The sequence below is a fragment of the Oryctolagus cuniculus genome, chromosome 1, assembly GCF_051225735.1.
Source record: "Oryctolagus cuniculus isolate XC-2025 breed Fujian yellow rabbit chromosome 1, ASM5122573v1, whole genome shotgun sequence".
NCBI classification, from domain to species: Eukaryota; Metazoa; Chordata; class Mammalia; order Lagomorpha; family Leporidae; genus Oryctolagus; species Oryctolagus cuniculus.
The window spans coordinates 69,122,338-69,147,510 of NC_142867.1; the positions used below are offsets into that span (position 1 = coordinate 69,122,338).

At 48.8% G+C, this 25,173-nt stretch overlaps 1 protein-coding gene across 4 annotated transcripts; it reads right to left on the reverse strand.

Moving 5' to 3' along the window:
- Positions 1-9,305: 9,305 nt before the first annotated feature.
- Positions 9,306-24,203, reverse strand: KCTD14 (potassium channel tetramerization domain containing 14). Of its 4 annotated transcripts, none has more exons than XM_008263476.5 (2): positions 24,066-24,203; positions 9,306-10,056 (listed from the first exon to the last, which is right to left on the reverse strand). In XM_008263476.5, exons 1-2 carry the CDS (start codon positions 24,072-24,074, stop codon positions 9,376-9,378), a joined length of 690 nt encoding a protein of 229 aa, XP_008261698.1. In that variant the 5' UTR covers positions 24,075-24,203; the 3' UTR covers positions 9,306-9,375. The 4 variants fall into 4 exon arrangements, with proteins under 4 accessions (XP_008261698.1, XP_089187619.1, XP_008261692.1 ...); XM_089331493.1 differs by lacking the exon at positions 24,066-24,203 and adding an exon at positions 23,550-23,686; XM_008263470.5 differs by lacking the exon at positions 24,066-24,203 and adding an exon at positions 18,553-18,721.
- Between the last annotated feature and the right edge of the window lie 970 nt (positions 24,204-25,173).

The window sequence follows — 25,173 nt, forward strand, 5'->3', positions numbered from 1 at the left end:
CAGGATCAGCGCGGTGCGCCGGCTGCAGCGGCGGCCATTGGAGGGTGAACCAACGGCAAAGGAAGACCTTTCTCTCTGTCTCTCTCTCTCTCACTGTCCACTCTGCCTGTCAAAAAAAAAAAAAAAAAAAAAAAAAAAGTAAAATGAGAGAAATAGGAATGCTGGCAGATAGAAGTAAAATAGGAGAGATAGGAATGCCCGGAGATAGAGAAATAGAGAAAAATAAGGCCTCCCCACAACACAGCGATGAGAGGGCTTGGATTCAGTCTGCCTGATTAGTAAGGCGGTGAGCACCTGCGGGCGGCTAGCAGAGTACCCGCCGCAGGTCACTGAAGACAGGCACGTTATCAACACCAATAAGTCTCCCCACAACACGGCAATGAGAAGGCTCGGATTCGGTCTGCCTGATTAGTAAGGCGGTAAGCACCTGTGGGCAGGCAGAGCAGAGAATGCACCACAGGGCACCGAACACAGGCACGCATCAGCGCCTAAAAACCTCCTCACAACATGGCGAAGAGAGGACCCGGATTCGGTTTGCCTGATTGGTAGGGCTTGTAAGCACCCATGGGCAACTTGAGCAGAGCAGAGCAGAGTGTGCGCTGCGGGGCACTGAAGACAGGCGCGTATCAATGCCAAAAAAAAAATAAAAAGAAAGGGGGAACTGTGGGGAGCAACTGAGACTAGACTAGACTAAGTTACTGGAATTAAGACTTATTCTATGCATCTGCTCTCCCACAATATGGCGCTGGGGAGGAGTAAACTTCTACACAGCTGCCTCTCGCCAATTTGACTGATAAGCTGCAGGAGCTGATCCTGCTCCTGATTGGAGGAGAGCAGCGTGCTCGGCATGTGGGCAGCAGAGTTGGGATTGGTGGAAGAGGACTATAAAGGAGGAGAGAGACAACATGCACCGGGAACATCTGAAGGAACACCTGAGGAACATCTGAGCAGCCCCCGAGAGAGCCGGCTGGCGGTGTGCCACTCCTCCGCGGAAGCAGGGAAAGCGGCGGGGGGTGCCGCCCCTCCACGGAGGTGGAGGGGCCAGCAGCTAACCCGGGACGGCGTTGTTCCTCCACGAGTGAGGGAACGGCAGCTAACCCAGGAAGAGCCGAGCAGATAAAAGAACAGCACAGGGTCTTGTGTCGTTCCTCCACGACATCCTGGCTTTGTCCTGGCCCAGCGCCAGATGCTGCAGGCATTTGGGTAGTGAATTCAAGGGTGGAAGATTCTCTCTCTCTCTCTCTCTCTCTGTTGCTCTACCTTTAAAAAAAATGAAAGAAAACTGTTTCTGCGGAATTTATGCCACTCTCTCTTGACCTTCATTGTAAATGAGAAAACAATGAGGTGCCCTAGTGACTCCCCTGGCCTTCAGTCTTGCCTGTCCTTGTTTTATACTCGTAGCCCAATATCCCTTGGAATGTGCGGTGCATCACCCAAGGGTATAATAACCCCTTCTCCCCCTCGTAGTTCAGCAAAGAGAGCTTCAATGGTAATCTTATTACATATTCCATTATAATGAACAATGACTGCTCTGTGTGGAACTCTTCCTCCCTTGGAGACTAAGCACTCCAAACCTGAACCCAAGAATTCATACATGAGTTATTAAGTGTAAAAGCATAAAGAACTGCTCCTGCCTCCACCCCTCAATTCCCAGACTCATGTAAGCTGTGAGAGAAACCATAGTATATTTCAGATGTTCATATATCACAAACCTGTAAGACAGAATCCCAGTCTCACAATATGTTGTCTGTCAGCTAGCACCATAAATGAGTATGCAAAAAGGGTTATTTAAACTGCTTTACCGGGGCAGGTGCTGTAGCATAGTAGGTTAAAGCCTCTGCCTGCAGTGCCAGCATCCCATATGGGTGCCAGTTTGTGTCCCAGTTACTCCACTTCCAATCCAGCTCTCTGCTTATGGCCTGGGAAAGCAGCAGAAGATGGCCTAAGTGCCTGGGGCCCTATACCCTTGTGAGAGACCCAGAAGACGCTCCTAGCTTCAGACCAGCCCAGCTCCAGCTGTAGTGGCCGTTTGGGGAGTGAATCAGCAGAAGGAAGACCTCTCTGTCTCTCCCTCCCTGTAACTCTGCCTCTCAAATAAATAAATAAATCTTAAAATAAATTGTTTTATCATAGCAACTACATCTGAGTACTGGAGTTCCTGAAAAGATTCAACAATTGTCTTCATTACTTTTTTTTTTTTTTTTTTTGACAGGCAGAGTTAGACAGTGAGAGAGAGAGAGACAGAGAGAAAGGTCTTCCTTCTGTTAGTTCAACCCCAAAATGGCCGCTACAGCCGGCGCACTGGGCCGATCCGAAGCCAGGAGCCAGGTGCTTCCTCCTGGTCTCCCATGCGGGTGTAGGGCCCAAGCACTTGGGCCATCCTCCACTGCCTTCCCAGGCCACAGCAGAGAGCTGGACTGGAAGAGGAGCAACCGGGACAGAATCCGGCGCCCCGACTGGGATTAGAACCCCGGGGTGCCAGCACCTCAGGGGGAGGATTAACCTAGTGAGCCATGGCACCACTTCACTACAATTCTTTCACCAGGAAGTAGCATGCTTCATCAGAAGCAATGTGTGGAATAGCATAATAATAAATGAGGCATCCATGAATAGATAATAGGGTATCCATTGCATGCAGGTAAGCCAAACCTGAATCTATAATATGTATCTGTTCCAATGATGACAAACTACTACTCACTTATTCCATGATGAAAAGGACCCAATGTGTGGTGGAAGGATCATCAAAATGGTCCCCATTCTCCTTCTTTGTGTATGCAGACCCCTTGGAATGTGACTTTAATGCTTCCAATATCAAGCAGAATATATATCCCCACACTTTGAATTTTGGCTGGCCTGTGACCAGCCAATAGCTTGTGGAAAAGTGACAGTGTGCCAGGTTGAACCTAAACCTCAAGGTCCATCTACATGCCAATTTCCCAGGTCTTTGGCTTCATTTGGGAATGCTATCATTGCCATGAGAACAAGTCTAATTTAGATGGCTAGATGGGCAACCACATAGGATTCAAACAGGTTAACTTAGCTGGGCTGAGACTAGCTCCCCAAACACATAATTTTTTTTAAAGAGTTTTATTGTTTATTTATTTGAAAGGCAGTTACAGAGAGGAAGAGGCAGAGAGACAGAGAGAGGTCTTCCATCCACTGGCTCACTCTCCAAATAGTCACAACAGACAGAGCTGGGCCAATTGAAGCAAGGAGCCTGGAGCTTCTTCCAGGTCTCCCACGTGGGTGCAGGGGCCCAAAGACCTGAACTATCTGCTACTGCTTTCCCAGGCCATAGCAGAGAGATGGATAGGAAAGAGGAGCAGCAGGACTTGAACCAGAGCCCATATGGGATGCTGGCACTGCAGGTGGCGTCTTTATCTGCTATGCCACAGTGTTGCCCCCAAAAACACATCTATCCACTAACTGACTACACTGAGCCCGCTGAGACATGCTGTGATCCTAAGGCATTGAGTTGAAGGTAGGAGGGCTGTCCTATGGCCAGGTAGTCCCTAAACTGCTAAGTCAACTTGCCACACTTCTCTAAATTCATGTAGTAAGAACACAAGCCCCCAACAAACAAGGCAGTTTATTATTCACAGCATAGCAAGCAGCATGAACGTCATGTTTGAATCAGTCCTCCCTGCTGCTCAATTGCCATGGCAGCAATGAATGTGAATGCCATGTACTCCACAGACTTCTAACAGTTGAAGAAGATGCAGCTTCGGAATTTCCCGGTCCTAAAGCAAAACTGTCTGTAAACCTGCCCTCCGGAGATAGACTTCATTACTGGGGAGAAAACAAATCTGCTCTCCAACCCATAGAAAAGTCTCCAGTACCAGCTTTGTCATCCTGGAATGTAAATAAATCTGCTATCTGCTCCTAAGCAGCTTCACGAATATCCTCAAACAAAGCTGTCAAAGCCATTTGCTCAAAAATGCCAGAATTTATCCCAACGGTTTGTTACAGAGCAGTGTAGGTAACTGACGTGCAGAGAAATGCCTGGGTCCCTCTGGGGCTGACACCACATCAGCGGCTCAGTATTATGTCTCTGCCATCAGCAAGTTGAACATTCATCAATGGCCAGTTGAGCTTTGGTGAGCAGAAGTCTGTATTGTGGAGCCCATCTGTAGCCTCCATCCGTGCCGTTATAGCCACTTCATTCTTGACTCCATTGAGCAAGCACTGGGGAGCAGGGGGAAGAGACTAATGGATAGCCACAAATTAAACCATTTAATTTTTGAGACTTCTAGAATGGGTGCCCTCTGGTGGGCATTCATGAGAAGCACAAATATTTTTCCCCAGACCAATTCTCCCGGCTCTCCTGGCACCAGTGGTCCTCTCCTGGACTTGCCAAGATGCTGAAAAACCAGCAAGGGGTCTGGGTATGCAGAAGGGATCAGCCTTGCAGAACACCAAACACAGCAGGAAGGGGCAGAAATAGACCCTGAATCCCAGGGGAAGATGAGAAAAGTAAGTAGAAAGAAAAGAATAAAAGAAAAATATGTACTCCCAAATTATACACCTTAAAACCTAGTGCAGTGCTATGAAGACAATCTACAAAAGTTTCAGTCTTTCATTAGGTTTTCCCTTTGGATTATAATGACCGTTATGTTTAACCTACAATTTTAAGTTTTCTTCCATGTAATTTTTTAGTCTCTAGCAGATCTGAAAAGTCTCATATACTTACATCCAAACAAAATAGAGAGTAGTTTGAACATTAGTAATATAGTTACCATTTTGCCTTTTCTGTTAGGAAAAAGGAAGAGAGAGGATGTTACTAATGAGCTGTCAAACAACAGTATGCACTAAATTCATCTATTTCTACCGTATCTTTTGGGATATTTCTTTTTTGTTTCATAGCGCCACAATTCTAATCAACTTAAATCTTTTTTTTTGGAGTAAAAGTTTAATGAAATTATGTTCAACTAAATAAACATTCTCCTCCCCAATAATTTTAAGCCACTCATAAATGTAATTTCAACTGCTGCATAGCATTGCATTTTACAGTTAAAAACACCAAATTATTTCCAATTGTTTTGCTATCGGGGCCAGCATTGTGGCATATGGGTATAGCTGCCACCTGTGATGTTGTATGTTGTATCATATATGGGTGCAGGTTTGTGTCCCAGCTGCTCCACTTCTGATCCAGCTCCCTGCTAATAGCCTGGGAAAGCAGCAAAGGATGGCCCAAGTGCTTTGGCCCCTTCCACGCACATGGGAGACCCAGATGAACCTCTTGGCTTCGGTCTGGCCTAGTGTGGGTGCCATTGCAGCCATCTGGGGAGTGAGTCAGTACATGGAAGATCTCTCTGTCTCTCCTAACATTTTTTTAAGATTTATTTACTTGAAAGACAGAGTTACAGAGAATCAGGCAGAGAGAGAGGTCTTCCATCCACTGGTTCACTCCCCAAATGGCCACAATGGCCAGAGGTGGGCTCATCCAAAGCCAAGAAGTCAGGAGGTTCTTCTAGGTCTCCCATGTGGGTGCAAAGGCCCAAACACTTTGGCCATCCTCTGCTGCTTTTTCAGGCCATAGCAGAGAGTTGAATCAGATGTGGAACAGCCAGGACTCAAACCTGTACCCATATGGGGTCTGCACTGCAGATGGCGACTTTGCCCACTATGCCACAGTGTCAGCCCCTCTCTCAAACCCTTTCAAAATGAATAAGTAAATTTTTTTAAAAAAATTGTTTTGCTATTATAAGTGGAGTAAAAATAGTATGTCACTGGAGTGAGCATTTAGCATGATGATAAAGACATCACTTGGACACCTACACCAGGCACCAGAGATCGTCTGCTGGCAAGTTCTTGTCTCCACACAACAAAGATCTCAGGCATGAGACACAGAGTGGTAAGCAAGCAAAGTTTAATGATGAGATATAGACCTGATGGACCAGGTGGGCATCACAGTAAAGAACTGAGCACGCAGTCCGTTTTGGACTGGAGTTTTTATGGACATGAGCATGGGTTCCCCATTCCTCTTCCCCGCCTTCTGTCTTACGGGCAATTGTGTATGAGGAAAGGGAGTCTTCTGGATGTGGAGTTCCTGGAAATGCTTTCAGGATCTGTTATCAGTGCAGTGTTCCTGGACCTAACAACCCCTTGGTGTAGAATGGGGGATTCTCCTAGTTACTCCAAGGAGAGGGCTGGACCCCTTCTAACAGGGTCATAGAACAAGAGCAATGACTTTAGGTGTACTTGCTGGTCTGCTTTCTAGGTTTGTTTCCTTGTTCCATTGCACAAAAATTCACTTTATTTAAAAATTCCCACTTTCTTCAGCCCCTCTTTATACATATAGGTTAATATCTATCTAGCTACCTGGGGCCACTTTTGCAGCACAGTGGGTTAAATTGCCACCTGCAGCTCTGGCATCCCATATGGGCACTATTCTACTTCCAATCTAACTTTTTTCCAATGTGCTGGAGAAAGCAGCAGAAAATGGACCAAGTCCTTGGGCTCCTGCATCCACGTGGGACACCCAGGTGAAGCTCTGAGCTCCTGGCTTCGGCTTGCAACAGCACTGGCCATTGCAGCCATTTGAGTAGTAAACCAGTGGATGAAAGCTCTTTCTCTCTCTTGCTCTGCCTCTCACTCCCTGTAACTCTGCCTTTCAAATAAATAAATCTTTAAAAAATTTACATCTAGCTAGCTAGCTAATACCCATATCAGAGTATCTGGGTTCCAGTCCCACTTCTGCCTTGGATTCCAACTTACTGATAACACACACCCTGGGAGGCAGCAAAAGCTAGAGGAAATTTTAAAGTACTTAGGTATACAGGATATGCATTTAGCCTAGCGGTTTAAGATGCCCAAGTCCCACAGTGGAATGCCTGGGTTCAAATTCCAGCTGCTGCTCAGGACTCTGGCTTCCTGCTAAAACAGACCCTATGTGGCAGTGGTGATGGCTCACATAGTTAGGGCTCTGCCATCCACACAGGAGACCTGGGCTGGGTTCCTGAATTACAATTTTGGCCTAGCCCAGCCCCAGTCATTGCAGGCATTTGGGGAGTCAGCCAGCAGATGGGAGTGCTCTGCTCTTGAATCAATTTTTAAATTAAAAAACAAGCCCCAAACCTGGAATCACTGTTGCAGGTCATAAGCATTAGAAATTACTGCTCAGCTTTTTGAAGACACCGCAAAGTACACTCAGGCTCCAAGCCCAAGAAACACTTTTGAATCTTGGTTAAAATATGTCATAAAGATGTTGAAAGAGGTGAAGAAGTTGGGGATGTCTTTGGGGCACAGTGAGTTAAGCCACCACCTGCAATGCTGACATCCTACATGGGCTGCTCCACTTCCAATTCAACTCCCTGGTAGCATGCCTGGGAAAGCAGCAGAGGATGGCCCAAGTGCGTGTGCCCCTGCACCCACGTGGGAGCCCCAGAAGAAGCTCCTGGCTTCAGCCTGTCCCAGACATTGCTGTTGCAAATCATCTGGGGAGTAAACCAGTAGATGGAAGATGTCTCTTCTCTCTGTAACACTGCTTTTGAAATAAATATTGTTTTAATATTTATTTTATTTATTTGAAAGAGAGTTAGAGAGAGAGGTAGAGACAGAGAGAGGTCTTCCATCTGTTGGTTCACTCCCCAAATGGCCACAACGGCTGGAGCCTGGATGATCTGAAGCCAAGAGCCAGGAGCCACTTCCAGGTCTCCCACGTGGGTGCAGGGGCACACGCACTTGGGCCATCCTCTGAGGCTTTCCCAGGCACATTAGTAGGGAGCTGGACTGGAAGTAGAGCAGCTGGGACTCAAACTAGCACCCATATGGGATGCCAGCACTGCAGGCCAGGGCTTTAACCTGCTGTACTACAGCACAGCCCCCCCCCCCCAATAAATAAATATTAGAGAGATATGTGAAGATATCATAAAGGGAAAAGTTCCAGTAGTTGTTTGTTTTTTTTTTTGATGTTGTTCAAATTTTTTTTATTTTATTTCTGTTTGTTTATTTGTCTTTGATGTTCAAATTTTATTTACTGGGGCTGGTGTTATGGCATAACGAGTAAACCGCCACCTCCAGTGCCAGCATCCCACATGGGTGCCAGTCTGAGCCCCAGCTGCTCCATTTCCAATCCAGCTCTCTGCTATAGCCTGGGAAAGCAGTAGAAGATGGCCCAAGTCCTTGGGCCCCTGCACCCACATGGGAGACCCGGAAGAATCTCCTGGCTCCTGGCTTCAGATGGCCTCAGCTCCAGCCATTGGGGCCATCTGGGGAGTGAACCAGTGCATGGAAGACCTTTCTCTCTGTCTTTCCTCTCTCTGTAACTCTACCTCTCAAATAAACAATACATAAAATCTTTTTTTAAAGATTTACTGTTCAGAAACAATAGTTTCTGAAGTGACTGATAAAGACTATGGTTATGCCATCGGGGCAAAGCCAGAATCTTTCATATACATATGGCCTTGTCTTAGTGGAAGGTTTTTTTACATCTATCACCACAGAAGAGACACCTCAAAGGAAAATTAAAGTGTGAGAAAATTGGTAGGCATGCAATACGGTTGCTAAATCATGCATTTACATGGGGGCTTCTGAATTTGGGTACTGTTAAGTCCTGTGTCCCAGGTCCGGCGCTGTGGTGTAGTGGGTAAAGCTGATGCCTGCAGTCCAGCATCCCATACGCCTGCCAGTTCGAGTCCCAGCTGTTCCACTTCTGATCCAGCTCTCTTGTTATGGCCTGAGAAAGCCCAAGTCCTTGGGCCCCTGCACCCATGTGGGAGACCCAGAAGAAGCTCCTGGCTCCTGGCTTCGGACTGGCCCAGCTCCAGCCATTGTGGCATTTGGGGAGTGAACCAGCAGATCGAAGACCTTTCCTCTGCCTCTCCCTCTCTCTGACTGTAACTCTGTATCTCAAATAAATAAAGAAACAAAATCTTAAAAAAAAAAAATTGAGAAGAAAGCTATAAGCCAACCATGCAAGCTGTTCAATGTTTGTTTTTGAAATTAAAGAAAATTGCAACTTTTTTTTTACTTTTTTTTATTTTTTGACAGGCAGAGTGGACAGTGAGAGACAGAGAGAAAGGTCTTCCTTTGCCGTTGGTTCACCCTCCAACGGCCGCCGCGGCTGGCGCGCTGCTGCGGCCGGCACAGCGCACTGATCCGAAGGCAGGAGCCAGGTGCTTCTCCTGGTCTCCCATGGGGTGCAGAGCCCAAGGACTTAGACCATCCTCCACTGCACTCCCTGGCCACAGCAGAGAGCTGGCCTGGAAGAGGAGCAACCAGGACAGAATCCGGTGCCCCGACCAGAACTAAGAACCTGGTGTGCCAGCGCCGCAAGGCGGAGGATTAGCCTAGTGAGCCTCGGGGCCTGCCCTGCAACTTTTAATTCTACAAGCCCCACCACAGCCGGTAGCAAAACAGTCCGAGCCCCAGCAATCACCACCACGTGAAGGTGAATTTAAAGGAGCAAGCACAGGCTGGGGCAAAGCGCGAAGAGGAAGTGGAGAAGAGTGAATTCGTGTAGGGGCCGGAGAAGGTTACTCTGTACCCCTGGTTCTGAAGGTCCATCTTCACACAGTCCATGAGGTCACGCACATCCGTTTCTAGCATCCCAGGCGTGTGCATGACAATCGTGTCCTCCTCAGTACGTGGGCGCTCCTGATACTTCGCAGAATGCTGTTCAGACGGCATCACACACACCATGACCCTCGAATGACGCTGCGCCACAGCCCTTGCGCGCGCCAGGCGAACCAGGAGCTCCAGGTTCTCGCTGTAGCCGGGCACTTGCAGCAGAAACTGCCTCCGAGCCACCTGTTCACCAAAGATCTGTGGCGTGTCTTCCAGGAGCTTGACCAAAGGCTTGATTCCATAGAACTGAGCCTCCCGGTACACCTCGGGGAGGTGCTGCGTGGGCAGCTGCCCGCTGCGCAGGTACTCGAGGATAGGTCCGAAATAGGTGCCAGGACGATCAATGAAGAAGCAGCCCTTCGCATCCCTGCAGGCGAGATTGGCGCCGGAGAACATCTCTGCCAGCTTCGAGTCTGGGAATTTTCGTAGGGTGTCCAGAGTGGTGGTGTAAAACTGACCCCCGACGTTCAGCTCCACAACTTTAATTATCTGGGGGCACAAGAGGCAGAATGAACCAACAGCGCCACCTCCAGGGAGCTCCTGACTTCTTTTCATCCAAAGAATCCAGGTTGTAACCCAAGAGAACCTTAAGGATTAGCTTCAATGCTTGGAAGGCCCATCTTACTCAACAGGGTTGTATTCATGCTAACTCCAGAGAAGTGAGCATTTAAGGAGGAAAAGATTTCAGACTGATACAAGAATACCTGATACTTGAATACAAGAATAATGATACTACTAACATTAGTAGATATTGCTATAGAAGTCCCAACAATAACACTTCCAAAGTCTGTAGCCTTGGCAAGCCATTTTCCCAGCCTCGGGCATTTCCAACCTGCGATACTCACCTCTAACATATGTGGGGAGCAACTCGGACTATACTGTTACTGGAATTAAGACTTATTCTATGCATCTGCTCTCCCACAATATGGCGCTGGGAGAGGAGCGTGCAGCTTCTACCCAGCTGCCTCTCACCAACTTGACAAGCTGCAAGAGCCGCTCCTGATTGGAGGAGAGCGGCGTGCTCGGCGTGTGGGTAGCAGAGCACAGATTGGTGGAGAGGACTATATAGGAGGAGAGAGACGGCATAGTGGTGTGGGTTGGTTGGAGAGTTCGCGGGGAAGTTCGTTACTTCGTTCTTTCTCATTTCTCTCTACTCATTCTTGCTTTGGGAGTTTGCTGTTTACTTATTCTTACTTTACTATAGAAAGGACTTGTAAAAAAGGGGAACAACAAGCGTCCGGTCCGGTGCAGCTCCTCCGCACGGAGCAGCAAACATACATTTAAAAGGAAGGGGGAGGAGACTGGAACAGTGGTTGTGATGCCTGCATCCCACCGGAGCACCTGGCTCCACTTCCAATTACAGCTTCTTGCCAGTGCACACCTGAGGAGGCAGCAGATGACTCCTCAAGTACTTGAACCTCTGCCACCCATGTGGGAGGCCCAGGTGTAGTTCCAGGTTCCTGGCTTCAGCCTGGCCCAGCCTCAGTCATGGCAGTCATTTAGGGAGTGAACCAGCAGATGGATGAGCTCTCTCTCTCTCTCTAACTCTGCTTTTTAAATAAATAAGATAGGGACCGGTATTTTGGTGTGGCAGGTTAAGCTGCCACCTGTGACGCTTGCATCCCATATAAGTGCCAATTTGAGTCTTGGCTAAACCACCTCCTTTCAAATAAAATTAAAAATAAAGGGGCTGGCACTATGGCGTAGTGGGTAAAGCCACCGCTTGCAGTGCCAGCATCTCATATGGATGCCGGTTCAAGTCCTGGCTGCTCCTCTTCTGATCCATCTCTCTGCTATGGCCTGGGAAAGCAGTAGAAGATGGCCCAAGTCCTTGAGACCCTGCACCCACGTGGGAGTCCTAGAAGAAGCTCCTGGCTTCTGGTTTTGGATCGGCCCAGCTCCGGCCGTTGCAGCCAATTGGGGAGTGAACCAGTGGATGGAAGACCTCTCTCTGTCTGCCTCTCCTCTCTCTGTGTAACTCTTTCAAATAAATGAATAATCTTTAAAAAAATCAAAATTAAAAAAAATTGGGGGAAAGGCATTTTAACATATCAGGAAAACTAAAGAAACTATACACATTATTCATTCAGGAAACATCTCTTGGGTATGGTGTGTCCACATGCTGTGATGGAAGTTGACAAAAAAATCTACCTCATATGATTAGAAGTTCTGATTGGGTGCTGGCATTGTGGCATGCAGGCCACGCCGCTGCTTGCAACTCTGGCATCCCAAATCAGAGCAGCAATTTGAGACCCAGTATTGCACTTCAGATCCAACTTCCTGTTAATACACCTGGGAAAACAACAGAAGATGGTCCAACAATTTGGGCCCCTGACACCCGTGTGTGAGACCAGGATGGAATTCCTGGCTCCTGGCTTCAGCCTGGCCCAGCCCTGGCTGTTGCAGCCATTTGGGTAATGAACCAGCAGATGGAAATCTCTAACTGTGTGTGTCACTCTGTCACTCTAATAAATAAACCTTAAAAAAAAAAAAAAAAAACTTCTGATTAGCAGCTGACATGCTCTTGGTTTATTAAAACCTGGAATTTGGGGTGGGTGTTTGGCGTACAGCTTAAGACACCGGTTGGGAATTCTGCAGGCCCTATTGGAGTGCCTGGCTTTGAGTTCTGGCTCTGCTCTGTATTCTACCTTCCTATTAATGCACACTCTGAGAGGCGACAGGTTATGGCTCCAGTAGGTGAGTACCTGCCACCCCTGTGGGAGACCTAGTCTGAGTTTCTAGCCTAGCCCTGCTGCAGCTATTGTGGGCTTTTGGGGACTGAACCACCAGACGGGAGTACTCTCTCTTGCTCTGTGTGTGTCTCTCTCAAATAAATGAATGCATAAAAGTTTGTTTTCAATGGATTTTTTAAGAATATGTCTACAAGATAGGAGTCCTTGGGGCTTAAATAATAAGAATGTCTTTGGTGGTGAGAAGACAGTAACTCTAGCTTCAAAAACAGTACAAATATCAGCTGTTCAACAGGTTTTGTGCCAGACCCTGGGCTCCTCCCTACAGATACAAGTGAGACCGATGTGGTGACAGCCAGGAGATGCCCTTGGCCAGGGGGAGGGGCTCATAGAAACAGACTGAGAGACAGCATTTGGGGAGCACTAAAGTGCAGCCACAAAGACTGAACACAAACACCGAAGACCATACAATGAGTGTGACACAGGAAGTGAACACTGGCTATCCTGACCATGTATTCACTTATTAAATAAGATAGCTATATGTTTATTTGGCCTATTTTTTTAAAAAAAGATTTATTTACTTATTTTAAAGGCAGAGTTACAGAGAGGAAGAGGCAGGGAGAGAGGTCGAGAAGTCTTCCATCCGCTGGTTCACTCCCCAGATGGCCACAACGGCTGGAGCTGTGCTGATCCGAAATCAGGAGCCAGGAGCTTCTTCCGGGTCTCCTACGTGGGTACAAGGGCACAAGGACTTGGGCCATCCTTTACTACTTTCCCAGGCCATAGCAGAAAGCTGGATCAGAAGTGGAGCAGCCAGGACTTGAACTGGCGCCCATATGGAATGCCATAACTTCAGGTGGCTTTTCCCACTACTCCACAGCACGGGCCCCCTTGCCTATTATTTTGCCTGGGATACAGTGCTGAACAACCAGCTCACAGTTCCTGCCCTCACAGGCCAGTAACTGTGTGGTAGTTGATTTTTTAATTTAAGATTTTTCTTCCTATTTTTTAAAACATTAATTTATTTACTTGAAGTGCAGATACTGAAAATTTTATTTACTTGAAATGCAGAAACTAAAAAGTAAAGAAAAAATATAATGAAAATCAGTTACAAAAAGAGATCTCCCACCTGCTATTTCACTCCCCAAATGGCCACAACACCAAGGCTTGAAGCCAGGAGCTGGAAACTCTATCCAGGTCTCCGAAGTGAGTGTAGGGGCCCAAGTACTTGGGCCATATTCCACTACTTTCCCAGGCCAATTAGCAGGGTGCTGGATCAGAAGTGGAGCAGCCAGAACTCAAACCAACACACATATGGGATGCTGGCACTGCAGGTGGCAGCTTAATCCACTACTCCACAATGCTGGCCCCAAAGATTTTTATTTATTTGAAAGGTAGAGTTACAGAGAGATAGCTAGAAAGAGATCTTCCATCCACTGGTCCACTCCCATATGGCCACAACAGCTGGGGCTGGGTCAGATGGAAGCCAGCTGCCTGGAATTCCATCCGGGTGTCCCACCTGGGTGGCAGGGGTTCATGTACTTGAGCCATCTTTTTGCTGCCTTCCCAGGCACACTAGCAGGGAGCTGGATTGGAATCAGAGCAGCCAGAACTTGAATCAGCACTCTGACATGGTATGCTAGAGTTCTAGGAGGTGGCTTAAACCACTGTATCTAATTCAATCCTCACTCTACAAAGAATGTAATACATCCCTATTTTATGGAGGACAAAAACAAAAGCTAAAGAAAGTGACATAGCATGCCCAAGATCCATCAGCTACTAAGTAAGGTTGTCAGCACTTGAACTTGGCCCTTTTATCCCACAGTTTGAGCTCCTGGTCATTACATAATTACCTTCAACCTTCAAATACCTCCACTGTGGGCAGGCTTTTGGCGCGGCAGGCAAGATGCCACTTGGGATGCCAACATCTCATATAGGAATGCCTAGGCTTACGCCCCATCTCCACTCTTGATTCCAGCTTTCTGCTAATATGCACCCTAAGTGGCGGCAGGTGACAGCTCACATGCTTAGGTCCCTGCCACCCACAAGGACAACTCAGATTGAAGTCAGACTCCTGCATCAGCCTGGCCCTGCCCCAGATGCTGTGGGCATTTGGGAAGTGAAACAGTTGATAGGAAATCTCTTCCTGTCTCTCTGCCTTTCAAATAAATAAGATCAATAAATACTTCCACTCTTGTTTTCCTGAGTGACTCATTCAACAAAATGTACGAAGAACCTATTAATAGGCTCAAGCCTATTACACGCAAGCCTTGAGCTAAACAGGTGAATGGGACCCTGAATACATGGAGCTCACAGGGGAGAGAGGGAGGCAAGCAGCTTGATTATGTGGGTGGTAAGAGGGAAGTCTCAAAGGCAGGAGGGGGACAGCTCTTTTTGTGTGCTGAAGGCTGCAGAAGTGTCCTGGTGGTGGTGGGGGGGGGGGGGTGATGACTGCAGAGGATGTGACATTGCAGGCTGCATCTCTGACCTGGAGATTCTGCCCCAAGTCAGCGAACACCCAGGGATGGGACCAGGGTTCAGGACCATCCTCCAGTCTGTTTGAAGTGAGACCTCATTCTCAACTGGCCTATGAGCTCTAACCCCAAGAAGAAAATACTGGAGGCACACAGGCAGGCACACTGCAGAGGACTGAGTTGCCATGACAGCAGCTCCTCTCAGGAGACAGAGAGAAGGCTGAGGACAGAAGCTTGACAGCCGCCAAACAATACAGCTGAGAAAAGTAAGCCCAGGATCTACTTTCCCTGCTTTCTCCCATAAACCTCAAGGCCCCTCGGCAGGGCTGCTTGGTTAACCATGAGGGCACTTCTGTAAAGCAAGCAGTTAAGTGGGAGGTTACATGTTAACCCCTGAATGAACCAATGTGTCCTCAATACTCCTGTGCCACGGACAGCTCACAGGCCCTGTAAAGGTCCCCATACGACACAGGTGAGGAAAGCACAGAGGTAAGAGTGACGCAGCTCAGAAATGATGAGGAAAAGCTGGGGTCACGTTCCCAACAGTCTGACTCCAATACAGCCATGTGCTGCCCACCCCAGCCCTCCCCAAACCCACTGCTACCAGTGACTGCAGTTCACTTGTCTGCTTTGGGCTTAAGCTCAGTCATCTGTGAAACAGGGAGATGAAGAGAAGGCAAAATAGACCAAGAGAACTCTAAATCCCTCCAGCTCTGGAAGTGTAATGAATCCAATCACTTCAATGTCCTTTCTGAAGCTAATTGCCAGATGCTTCAAGAACTAGCTTCCTGGGAACCGCACTGTGGCACAGTGGGTTAAAGCCATGGCTTGTAACGCTGGCATCCCATATGGATACCGGTTTGAGTCCTGGCTGCTCCACTTTGGATCCAGCTCCCTGCTAATGTGCCTGGGAAAGCAGAGGAGGATGGCCCAAAGGCCGCTGTATGCATCTGAGAGACCTGGAAGAAGCTCCTGGCTAATGACTGGCCCAGCTCCACCCACTGCAGCCATCTGCAGAGTGAATCAGTGGATGGAAGATCTCTTCTCTCCCTCTCTGTAACTCTACCTTTCAAATAAATAAATAAATTCTTTAAAAAAAAAAAAAAAAAAAAAGAGGGGCCAGCGCTGTGGCACAGAGGGTAAAGCTGTCACCTGCCGTGCCGGCATCCCATATGGCCGCCGGTTCAAGTCCCGGCTGCTCCTCTTCTGATCCAGCTCTCTGCTGTGGCCTGGGAAAGCAGTAGAAGATGGCCCAAGTCCTTGGGCCCTGAAACCCTCGTGGGAGACCTGGAAGAAGCTCCTGGCTCCTGGCTTTGGATCGGCGTAGCTCTGGCTGTTGCGGCCAATTGGGGAGTGCACCAGGAAGACCTCTCTTTTTCTGCCTCTCCTTTGTGTAACTCTTTCAAATAAATAAACAAATTTAAAAAAAGAAAGAAAGAAAGAAAGAAAGAAAGAGAAAGAAAGAAAGAAAGAAAGAAAGAAAGAAAGAAAGAAAGAAAGAAAGAAAGAAAGAGAAAGAAAGAAAGAAAGAAAGAAAGAAAGAAAGAAAGAAAGAAAGAAAGAAAGAAAGAAAGAAAGTAAGTCATGGCCAGTGTAGTGGCATAGTAGGTTAAGCATCCCATATGGGTGCTGGTTGGAGACTCAGCTGCTCCACTTCTGACACAGCTCTCTGATAATGGCCTGGAAAAGCAGCAAAAGATAGCCCAAGTGCTTGGGCCCTGCACCCATGTGGAAGACCTGGAAGAAGCTCCTGGCTTCGGCCTGGCCGAGCCTTGGCCATTGCAGCTATTTGGGGAGTGAATCAACAGATGAAAGATCTCCTGCTCTGCAACTTTGCCTTTCAAATAAGTCTCTCTCTCTCTCTCTCTCTCTCCCCCTCTCTCTCTCTTTTTTAAGATTTATTTATTTATTTGAAAGAGTTACAGAAAGGCAGAGCCAAAGAGAGAGATTAGTCTTCCATCTGCTGGTTCACTCCCCAGAGAGCTGCAATGGCCAAAGCTGCGCTGATCTATCTGAAGCCAGGAGCCAGGAGCTTCTTCCAGCTCTCCCATGCGGGTGCAGGGGCCCAAGGACTTGGGCCATCTTCTGCTGCTTTCCCAGGCCATAGCAGAGAGATGGGTCGGAAGTTGAGCAGCCGGAACTGGACTCGGAGCCCATAGGGGAGGCCAACACTGCAGGCAGCAGCTTTACCTGCTCTCCATTCTGAAACCACAGTACCTTTTCTGAATCTGATCCCATCACTCCCTGCATTAAATGCCCAGAAAACTCCTCATTCCCTTCCAAATAAACCCTAAACTCTGCAATTCAACCACCTGCTGCTCCCTCCACCCCCCTCATCAAAGCAGGCTGGGTCCCCTTGCAAATTAGACTGTTGTTTCCTCAAGGGAGGGACTGTTCTTGGCTCTACCTTATGTCACTGTTACCTACTACAGAGCTGAGCAGCACACTGCCGACTTGAATGGAGCACACGGTCCTCTGATAAAGGGCGACATTGCCCTACCTGGCACTGAGCACTGGGTCCCGGCATTACCTTTGCCTGGTAATTCATTCAGGCACTTACTGAGCACCTATCTAAGCATTCAGCAGGTGGCCCTGTCAGGCCACCATTGGGCATAGCGGGTTAAGATTCTGCTTGCTATGCCAGTATCCTCTATCTTATCAGAGCTCATGTGAGTCCCTGCTGCTTCCAGGCACCGGAATCTTTTGATCCAGCTCCTTGCTAGTGCACCTGGGAGAGCAATTGGGCCCCAGCACCTACGTGGGAGTTCCAGGTTCCTGGATCTGACCTGCTGGTTGTGGCCATTTAGGGAGTGAACTAGCAAATGGAAGATCTCTCTCAACTCTGCCTTTCAAATAAATACATATTTTAAAAGAAGATGGCTTTGTCACTCGCCAAGGAAAATGCCATTACTGTTGTCCTAGTGGAAAGAGCCATACGTTCCTGGGTCTGCTTTTCCTTCCAAGTCTTCAAGATGGCGGAACCAGGAGTCTGCGCTGTGGCCTGGTAGATTAAGCCTCCGCCTATGACGTAGGCATCCCATATGGATGCCAACTAATGCACCTGGGAAAGCAGTGGAAGATGGCCCAAGTGCTTGCAGCCCTGCACCCTTGTGGGAGAGCCGGAAGAAGCTCCTGGCTTCCAACTGTCCCAACATCTGACTTTGGGGCTATCTGGGGAGTGAACAAGTGGATGAAAGACTTCTCTGATTGTAACTCTGCCTCTCAAATAAACAAATAAATCTTTTAAAAATTAAAAAAGCAAAGATGTAGCCAAAAGAGAATCAGAATTTTCTGCTCCTACAGCAAACGCAGCCTTTGTCGACCCTCCCCCCTCGCCCAAGCCCAGGGAGGAGGTGAGCAGGAAGCCTCAGGATCCAACCCAAGGACAGGGCCAGCCTGAAGATGGAGGGGTTTGGGGCGCGGGGGTGGCCAGGGCCGGCAGGAAGAGTTAGGTTCAAAGAAAACCCATGGACTTCACCAAGCCTGAGGGCAGACGGCGGAGCGCCAGAGAGGCACTAAAATAAAAACAGTGTGACGAGAACGATGAATAAAGGCGGCCAAGAAAGAAAAAGTGCCAAGAGGAGAGGCCACGCACACCCGGAGCAGGATCCGGCACAGAGGCGCAAAAGCACAGCGGCCAGAGCTGGGGCAGAGATGGCCAAGGAGAAAAGACAGAGCCCTGCCAGAGGAGAGGGAACGCAACGCGCCCAAAGCGAAAGGCAGCCCCGGGGAGACAGGGGCCAGCGGAAGACCCCGGAGCGCAGCAGAGCAAGACGCGGCGGCGCGGGACACGCGCGGCCCCCGCCCTCCCGCGCACTCACGTTCTGCCTGTCGGTCACGGGCGGGGGCGCCGGCGCCCGGGACGTGGACGCCGGAGACCCGGGCGCAGAGCGCAGGCTGGTCATCTCCGACCCGCAGCTAGCCCGGCGCCGCTCAGCCTACCACGTGCGGCTAACGCTGGCCAGCGGAAGTGCCCCTGGCCCCGCCCCGGGGTGGGGAAGCTAAGCGCAGGAGGGGTTGCCCGGCCAGGTGAGATGCTGAGCCGACCTTGCCCTTTTCTGAGCCTCGGGCTCCCGTGCGGTCCCAGGGGTACCATCAAGACTGAACTAGGGAGGGGAAGGGGAATCAACAACACCCCTCTTAGAGCTAGGAAAGTGAAGTTCCAGGAAGTAGGGTGGCCAGTGTGGGCTATTAAGCCACCACAGGCCACCTGCTAGGAATGCCAAGTACGACCAGTGACGCAAAGAGCTAGGTACCCCGCGCCAGGGCTCAGTAGGCTAATCCTCCGCCTGTGGCGCCGGCACTCAGGGTTCTAGTCCCGGTCGGGGCGCCGGATTCTGTCCCGGTTGCCCCTCTTCCAGGCCAGCTCTCTGCTGTGGCCAGGGAGTGCAGTGGGGGATGGCCCAAGTACTTGGGCCCTGCACCCCATGGGAGACCAGGAGAAGCACCTGGCTCCTGGCTTCGGATCAGTGCGGTGAACCAACAGAAAATGAAGACCTTTCTGTCTCTCTCACTGTGCACTCTGCCTGTCAAAAAAAAAAAAAAATCTAGATACCCCTTTTGTGCGCTATTTTCCTTGTTAAAATAACCACCTCAGGGAGGCGGGCTTTTGACCTAGCTGTAAAGAAGCAATTTGAGAAGCCTGCATCCCAAACCACAGGTCCTGGATTCCATGTTTGCCTGATTCCAGCTTCCTTCTGGTGCAGACCCTAGGGGCGGCGGGGGTGGCTCAAGTGGTTGGGTTCCCACCACCCAATTGGGGGACCTGGATTGACTTCTGATAGGGGAGTGAACTAGCCGGTCTGAGTTCTCAGTCTCTCTATTATTCTCTGCCTCTCAATAATTTTTTTAAAAAAAACCTCTCTTTGTAAAAAAGAAAGTACAGTAAGTCAGGGAGTCAGCATTTAGCTTAGTGGTTAAGAGATCAGCCTCCCACAGTGGAGCATCTGGGTTCAATTCTGGGCTCCAGCTCCTGACTCCAGCTAACTGCCAGTGTAGACCCTGGGAGGCAGTGCTGATGACTCAAGTAAGCAGGTGCCTGCTGCCCACATGGGAAACCTAGCTTGTGTTCTGGCTTTCCCTCCACCCCGGCCCAGCCCTGGTCATTGCACCCATTTGAGGAGTGAACCAACAGATGTGAGCACGCGCGCTCTCTCTCTCTGCCTCTTAAATAAATATATATATATACACACACACATATATATATATCCCATAAACAGCAAGAGCATAACACCCCACTCCTTAAATGTGGGCTGTGACCAGTGACTTCCTTCTAAGACTACAATAGGGGAAGCAAAGGGCAGGGGGAGGTAGTATTGTAGTGGAGGAACTGACAAATACTACTTCTGCTAGGTGATCAAGGTCAACATCAACTGTTATAAATCATGATGCTAGTAGGGACCCTTGATATGATGTGGTAAAAATGATCTTCTTCCCAGAATCTGTAACCCCAGTCCCATCATGAGAAAATCATCAGAAAAATTCCCATACAGGGGCATTCTACAACTTACCAGTACTCCTCAGAACTATCATGGTCATCAGAAACAAAGAAAATCTGAGAAACTGTCATACCAAGAGCACCCTAAGAAGACACACTGACTAAATGCAATGTAGTATCCTGAATGAGATTCTAGAACAGAAAATGGACATTGAACAAAAATTTTAATGCTATGAGTAAACTATTGATTTTTAGTTAATGCATCATATTGGTTCATTGATAAATGTAACCAATGAACCATACTAAAGTAGAATACATCTCTCTCAGTCACCATCACTCTGCCTTTCAAATAACTAAATCTTAAAATAAATAGTTTAGAACAGGAAACATTCAGTGTAATATATGGGCACCCTTCTCTCTCCTCAATATCTCTGTAAATCTAAAACTGTTCAAAAATAATCTTTTTTAGAAATGTATTTATTTATTTGAAAGGCAGCATGACTCAGAGAGGAAGAGAGATCTTCCATCCACTGGTTCACTCCCCAAATGGCTACAACAGCTGGGAACTCTGTCCTGACCTCCCACAGGAATGACAGGGACCCAAAGTACTTGGGCCATCCTCTGCTGCCTTCCCAGGTAGTTAGCAGAAAGCTGGATTGGAAGCAGAGCAACCAGGACTCAAACCAGTACTTTGATATGGGATACCAGCACCACAATTCTGGTTCCTAAAAAATTAAGTCCTTTTGAAAAGGACTTAAATAGGAGCTGGCATTGTGAAGCAGTGGGTTAAGCCACTGCCAGCAAAAGCTGGCATCCAGTGTGCTGGGAAAGCAGCAGAAGGTGGCCCTGGTGCTTAGGCCCCTGCCACCCACATGAGAGACTTGGACAGCGTTCTAGACTCCTGGCTTCAGCCTGGCCCAGCCCTGGCCATCGTGGCTATTTCGGGAGTGAACCAGCATCATGAAGATAGTTTCTCTCTCTCTCTCTCTCTCAAACTCTGCCTTTCAAATAAATAAATCTTTAAAAACATAAAGATAAAGTTCTTTTAAAAATAATGACAATACAACGATTATGGAAAATGATATGGGGGTTCCTCAAAAAATCAAAAAGGAACTACCATGCGAGCCAGCACTTGCATGTCTGGCTATATAACCAAAAGAACTGCAAACAGGGTCTTGAAGAGATATGTGTACACTCACATTCATAGCAGTCTTATCCATAATAGCCAACGGGTGGGAGCAAACCAAACGTCCATCACAGTGTGGCACATAGATACAACAGAACAGAATACTATCCAGACTTAAAAAGGAAAAAAATTCTGGCACATGCTCCAACATGGATGAAACGCAAGGACCATTATACCAAGTGAAACAAGCCAGTTGCAAAAACACAAATACTTCTATATGAGCTCATGTATATGAAGTATATAAAGCAGTCAAATTCATAGAAAAAGATAGTACAGAGGTGGTTACCGGGGCAGAGGGGATAGGGGAAAGGGGAGCTGTTATGTAGTAGGTACAGATTTCCAAATGACAAGATGAGAACGTTATGGAGCTCTTTTCCTTGGCAATGAAAATAAACTTAATACTTGTGATTACTACTTAATCACTTAAAATGATTAAGATGGTTATTTTTCTGTTTTTTTTTTTTTTTTTCTAACCTCAATAAAAAGAAAATGGTGACTCTGGACCGTAAACTCAGAATAATAAACTAATGATGGGCCGGCGCCGCGGCTCACTAGGCTAATCCTCCACCTTGCGGCGCCGGCACACCGGGTTCTAGTCCCGGTCAGGGCGCCAGATTCTGTCCCGGTTGCCCCTCTTCCAGGCCAGCTCTCTGCTGTGGCCAGGGAGTGCAGTGGAGGATGGCCCAGGTGCTTGGGCCCTGCACCCCATGGGAGACCAGGAAAAGCACCTGGCTCCTGGCTCCTGCCATCGGATCAGCGCGGTGCGCCGGCCGCAGCACGCCGGCCGCGGCGGCCATTGGAGGGTGAACCAACGGCAAAGGAAGACCTTTCTCTCTGTCTCTCTCTCTCACTGTCCACTCTGCCTGTCAAAAAAAATTATAAAAAAAAAAAAAAACTAATGATGTAGAAACTTTAGGGAAAAATACTAACAGTTGGTAAAAAAAAAAAAAAGAATAGATAAGGTGATGAGGTTTTGGAGTATAATGACTAGCACTGGAACCCTGGTCCTGACGTACACCAGCTGTTTGACCATCCATTGCTTCCCCTTTCTGGGCCCAAAATACCTGTGAATTCTTGACTGGCTGGGTTTTGTGAGAATTACATAAAAGGAAATAATTGAGCATTGCCAAAATTTCCCTCATGGTTAAGATTTGCCTGAGGCGCTTATAGAACACCAGTGCAGGATCCCACCTCCAGAGTGCTGAAACTGAATCATGAAGGAAGGGCCTGGGAATCTGTATACTTAACAAGTATCTGGTCATCTTGGGAACTTGGGACGCACTAGACTAAAGCTCTTAGGAGCCCTTTCTTGAGTAAGTGTTAGTGCCCACTCTCTTGTCTCCTTGGTGCTGTCCCATCCAGTATCAGCTTATCCAGCATGGGGACCTTTCCAACTCTTTATTGTCATGTGGACTGTGACTCATTATTGGTTGAATAAACCAAGAGCTACTGATAATGACTTTGGCTAGGCGTTAGGGGCTGAGATATGTCTCTGCCCTAAAGATATGAGCACAGATAACTTTAAAGACAGAGTGACTACGTATATGAAAATGTGCTGGACTTCAACATCCAATAATGTGGAGGACTAGATATTCTGAAATCCTCCTGCTACAAAGCACCTTAAACTATTGAAAACAGCCCCCCCCCCCCAAAAAAAAGAAAAGAAAACAGTGACCATGTGTGTATCTGTACCGTCTGCGCGGGCAGGAAAGCTTAGGAAATACTCTCAGATGCTCTGATTCCATGGCCTTCCCAGCAGGTTTCCTCAATGCTGAGCGACCCAGAACTTTTACTCTAAGGGGAGGAGGACAATGGGGCAAATCCTCAGCTGCCATTGTGGTGCAGCAGGTTAAACCACCGCTTGTGACACTAACATGCCATATTGGAGTGCTGGTTCCAGTCCCAGCTACTCTGCTGTCCTCCAGCTTCCTGCTAACACACCTGGGGAGGCAGAAGGTTCATGTCCCAAGTACTTGGGCCCCTGCCACTGGTGAGGAAGACCTGGATGGAGCTCCTGGCTCCTTCCAACATGTGGACCTTTGGGGAACCCACTCAAACCCTCTCCACACCATAGCACTGACCAAAGTATGCATATTGAATACGCTGACTCTGCAAAATGGACTATGCCACCAGGAAGGTGCTGGGATCCCCTCAAGGGGGCCTCCCTGCCAGCCGTGTCATCCGTACCCACTTGCCTTTGCATAGTCGACTCCTCCCAGCACCGGCCAGTATGAGTCCACAGGGCGACAGCGTTCTGAAGGGTTGCTCCCAGAGAAGGAGGGCTAGACACTAAGAGACCCTGGGCACTTCTCACAGCGCCAGGCCGTCTGGCTTTTCAGTGTTGCTTCCTGTTTCTCTCCCCGCCCCTGCACTCTCCTGCCTCCCTGCTTTTGTGCTTGCAATGCCGGCCGGGCTCCACCAGCCAGTTCTCTGCCTGGAAAACTCACCCAGCCTCCAAGACCTAGTGCAGAAGGCCCTCTTCCCCCCCCCCCCTTTCATTTCCACTAGCACTTATGGTCCTCCCGATCCCCACCAGGAAGGAGCGCCTCCATTTTGCCTACGAGCACGCTGAGGCTCCCAGAGATGAAATGGCCGTTTCCGAGGCAGCCGGAAGCGGGAACCAAGGGCCCAGGCTTGTAGCTCTGGTTCTGTCACTCCTTTGCAATATCACCTCAGGCCAGTCCTGCCTCTTCCTGGGCCTCAGTCCTCACCTGTGACATGCTGAGAGCTGGGGTGTTATCTGAGATGAGCCCTGTGAACTTGTCTCAAAGATGCTATGGCAACCAAAGACTCCAACAGCCCCTCGGTGCTGGCTGTGGCTGGATCTCCTTTCCCCTTGGCCTGATTCCAACAGCAAGCACTGCTCCCTTCTGTCCTCCTCCCACCCGCCCTCTCTTTGTTCTTCTTCCTGACACAAAGCTGCCAGCCCCTCTGCCCTCCAGGCAGCTGGGCTCTGGGCCAGCCAGCCAAGTGGCAGCTGGGACTCAGATGAAACGGCCCTTACCAGGCAGCCTGTGGCACGGTGCCCAGCTCGGGCCTGGCAGCTCTTGAGCCCAGCTGCCCCACCAGTCTCTCTTTGTGAGTCCTGCATAGGAGGGCCCTTGCTAACCACAAGGACCCCCTTCCCTTCTCCCAGCGCTGCACCTGCTTGCGAAATATCTGGGTCTTTAGAGAATGCCCCAGGACTTGAGCAGACTGGCCTGGCTTTGTGACTGTCACTTTGGAGAGTTTCACCCTTGTTCCCTCTTCAAAACAATGCCAGTGGCTGGTGTTGCGCTTCCCTTCTGAGAGATGAGGAAGACACAGGTCCGAGTGCTTACGGTGTGCGAGTTGCGGTGCCAGTCACTGGGAGAAGAGCAGAATGAGAGCTGACCTTGTGGGGCTCACACTCGGCGGGGACACAGACTGGGGTGGAATAATAACCATGCTAATCAGTACGTGGTGTGTGAGCAGTGCTCTCAGACGAAAGACCAAGGAGCGACCGACAACACGCTTGCAAGCATGCGGACGGTGGCAGCGGCCAGGGAGTGGGGGCTTCCTGGAGCAGAGTCTGGGGGTGCACCGGTCCTTAAAGCTCCGAGGTGGGAGGGATTTGCTAAGTTAGAGGAGGAACTAGAAGGGGGTCTACTAGGGTACCTCAAAAAGTTCATGGAATTTAAAAAGTTTACATTGTAAAAATTTTTGAAACACCCAGAAAGTTCATGGAGGGGCTGGTGTTATGGCACAGTGGGTTAAGTTCCCATTTGAGAGCCCTGGCTACTCCATTTCTGATCCAGCTTCCTGCTAATGTGCCTGGGAAAGCAGAGGAGGATGGCCCAA